The sequence below is a fragment of the Aplysia californica genome, unplaced genomic scaffold (assembly GCF_000002075.1).
Source record: "Aplysia californica isolate F4 #8 unplaced genomic scaffold, AplCal3.0 scaffold01075, whole genome shotgun sequence".
NCBI lineage: Eukaryota > Metazoa > Mollusca > Gastropoda > Aplysiida > Aplysiidae > Aplysia > Aplysia californica.
In genome coordinates, this window is record NW_004798345.1 from 204,673 (window position 1) to 207,420 (window position 2,748).

Here is a 2,748-nt window from a genome sequence, read left to right on the forward strand (position 1 = left end):
AGAGAGAGAGAGAGAGAGAGAGAGAGAGAGAGAGAGAGAGAGAGAGAGAGAAGAGAGAGAAAACAAAGGAAAAGGGGTGAAAAGATATCTTGTTTGTAATGCAGATCGATACAAATATCACATTGAAAGATAAATAAATAATGTCACCTTTGCAGCCATTGCCTTGACAATCTAGACGGCACACGACATGGCATTTGGCTAAAGGACAATAGTGCAAAGACTGTTGGCTTACAAAATTGGTTCGCTTGAGTGAATAGAAGCACAACGACCCAATAATGGTCACTTAGTGCTGGGAAAAGGTAAGTCAGACAGACAGAGAAACAACAGAGGGGAAGTAAAGAAGTAGGACCTACAAGTAATAATAATAATAATAATAATAATAATAATAATAATATATAACATTTATATAGCGCATTTCCAAAAAAGTAGTGCCTTCTAATCACCCCCTGGCTTACAACAACAAAAGCAGTCACAACACGATTATTCTTTCAAAGGAGTTGTGTGTTTTTAAGAGGCTAAGAAAACAAATATACAGTATTCCCTCCAATATCACAGGTTTACCTTTTAAAAACTCCCACCATATGGGAAAATTGGTGACGTAGAAATAATACAATTATTACATGCTTCAAGCCTCTATAAATCTTCCCTGCATTGCAATTTCTAATAAACCCGTCCCATACTCTTACAAACACTTTCTACACTTAGAGTATGAGAGACCAAATGTATTTAACAAATTTAACATTTATAGCACAACGGTGCACAGTGATTGGTCATGTCAAGGGCTAATGATGTGTCAATAGAGCTCCCCTGGGCTTCCTACTTTCTAAGAGAGAAAACAGTTTACTAGGTAAGTGACATGTGAACCATGATAAGGGAAAGGAATACTGTATTATCCGTTTTCATATTTAAGTACGAGGTTTACAACACTTGCAACACAATTAGGACATATAAGTGATGAAGATTAGAGGTGTTACAAGACAAATAAACTTTAAAAAAGTAGAGATAAGGACGATATAAGCTAGATTGGAAAGAAGTAGCAAACCACACAGGAGTCCCCACTAGCTACCCACATCCGTGTAGTACCCTGTGACAAAGCGACATGGATATGACAAGGATCACCTCTGGTATAAGGAAGAGCAGCCCGCTGCCTGCCAGTGTGCCCACGGCCAGAGCCACCATGAACATGAGAATGATCTTGTAGCTGTGGAGCTTCATGCAGGGGAAGACCAGGGCACCCGTCAGAGAGCACAGGTTGATCAGTGTCACAAACAGGAAGCTGTAGCCCCACGCTGAAAACCAAGAATCTTATTGAGATCAATGATGGAGAACATATTCTATAAAAATGACAGAGACATCAACAATGTATAACAGATGGAAAAACTTGCAACAGTTGGCATTTTATGCACCCATCAATTTCACTATTTAGAACAACTGTCAACAGCCAAGCTCCTAATCATTACACCAATGAGGCCAGTATTGATGCTGGTACCCTCCTAATTATTTGAATTTGCTGAAAGTTTATCATGAAAAAGTCAGCATAGTACAAGCCAGAGGATCAACTTGTGAGCCTGCTCACTTCTCAACCTCTCCTCGTGGCTGATCACTTATTTCATTATTATATTCACAACAAGGATTTAAAGAAAAAAAGAAATGAGACGTAAAATTATGGAAAACAGTCATTCTAAAAAAGCTAACACAAGTACATCATGGGGGAAAAAAGTAGCGAAACGAGCTTGAACTCTAGGCTTTCTATCAAAAGCCAATTTCATTTACGGTCAAATTGTAGAGCACTTACAAATCAATTGAATTGACCCTATGGCCTCTATATCTTTAAGAACTTATCAGAACTGGGAACTGTCCAGGACTTTCCCCTGATTTCAATAGCAGCTAATTAAAAACAAAAAACAAAAACAAACAAACACACAAAAAATAAATAGAAAGACTAAGATACATAGTCAAGTAATATGTCTCTTTTCGGGGTGACCCCTTGACCCGTTAGCTTCCTCTTTTTCTTTTCCTATTCGAAGAGTACTAATCCCCCCGACCACGAAGAGGTGGGTCTATTGTACTGGGAACTGTCCAGGACTTTACACTGACTTCCATAGCAGCTAGTATCTGAATCATCTCACTCACAGGCCTCTGAAGTAGGTTTAACCAGCCCAGATTCATCCTCATCGGGAGCAGCACCCGACCCGTTCCTGGTGCCAGCAGCGGCCGACTTGTCGCAGGACAAGAGGGAAAAGAGCAGAGCCGGGGAGACAGCCGACACGTCGGTCGAGCTCAGGGCCTCAGACGCTGGGAGGGAATAGAGCTCCTCCACCTGGTGCAGGCTCACACACTGCGGGACAGGGCCAGGAAGCAAGAGCAGACAGATATATAGAAATCATTTGTACCAACTGCAGTGAGGTTAGTTTGGTTTTAGTAAGTGTTTTACGGCACTTGCAACACAATAAGGTCATGATATAAGTGCCGAAGATTAGAGGTGTTTCAAGAGAGTAACAAACACAAAATAGAAGGAGGGGAGATAAGGACGACAGATGTTTGATAGGAAAGAAGGAGCAAACCACAACAGAGCACCTGCCAACCACCCGCAGTGAGGTTACTGAATACACAGTGCTACAAATGAGAGAGAGAGAGAGAAAGAGAGAGAGAGAGAAAGAGAGAGGGGGAGTGAGGGAGAGAGGGAGAGAGAGAGAAAGAGAGAGAGGGAGAGAGAGAGAGAGAGAGAGAAAGAGAGAGAGAGAGAGA

At 41.4% G+C, this 2,748-nt stretch overlaps 1 protein-coding gene across 2 annotated transcripts in view; it reads right to left on the bottom strand.

Annotated features, from left to right (window-relative positions):
- LOC101861780 (metal cation symporter ZIP8) overlaps positions 1 to 2,748 on the bottom strand; it is a 49,583-nt gene that overhangs the window by 19,017 nt on the left and 27,818 nt on the right. For both annotated transcript variants that reach the window (XM_005111547.3, XM_035973244.1), the window contains exons 3-4: positions 2,134 to 2,338; positions 1,120 to 1,289 (exon numbers count right to left, since the gene is read on the bottom strand). In XM_005111547.3, the coding sequence (XP_005111604.1) occupies positions 1,120 to 1,289; positions 2,134 to 2,338 (375 nt within the window). The remainder of the gene's footprint in view (positions 1 to 1,119; positions 1,290 to 2,133; positions 2,339 to 2,748) is intronic.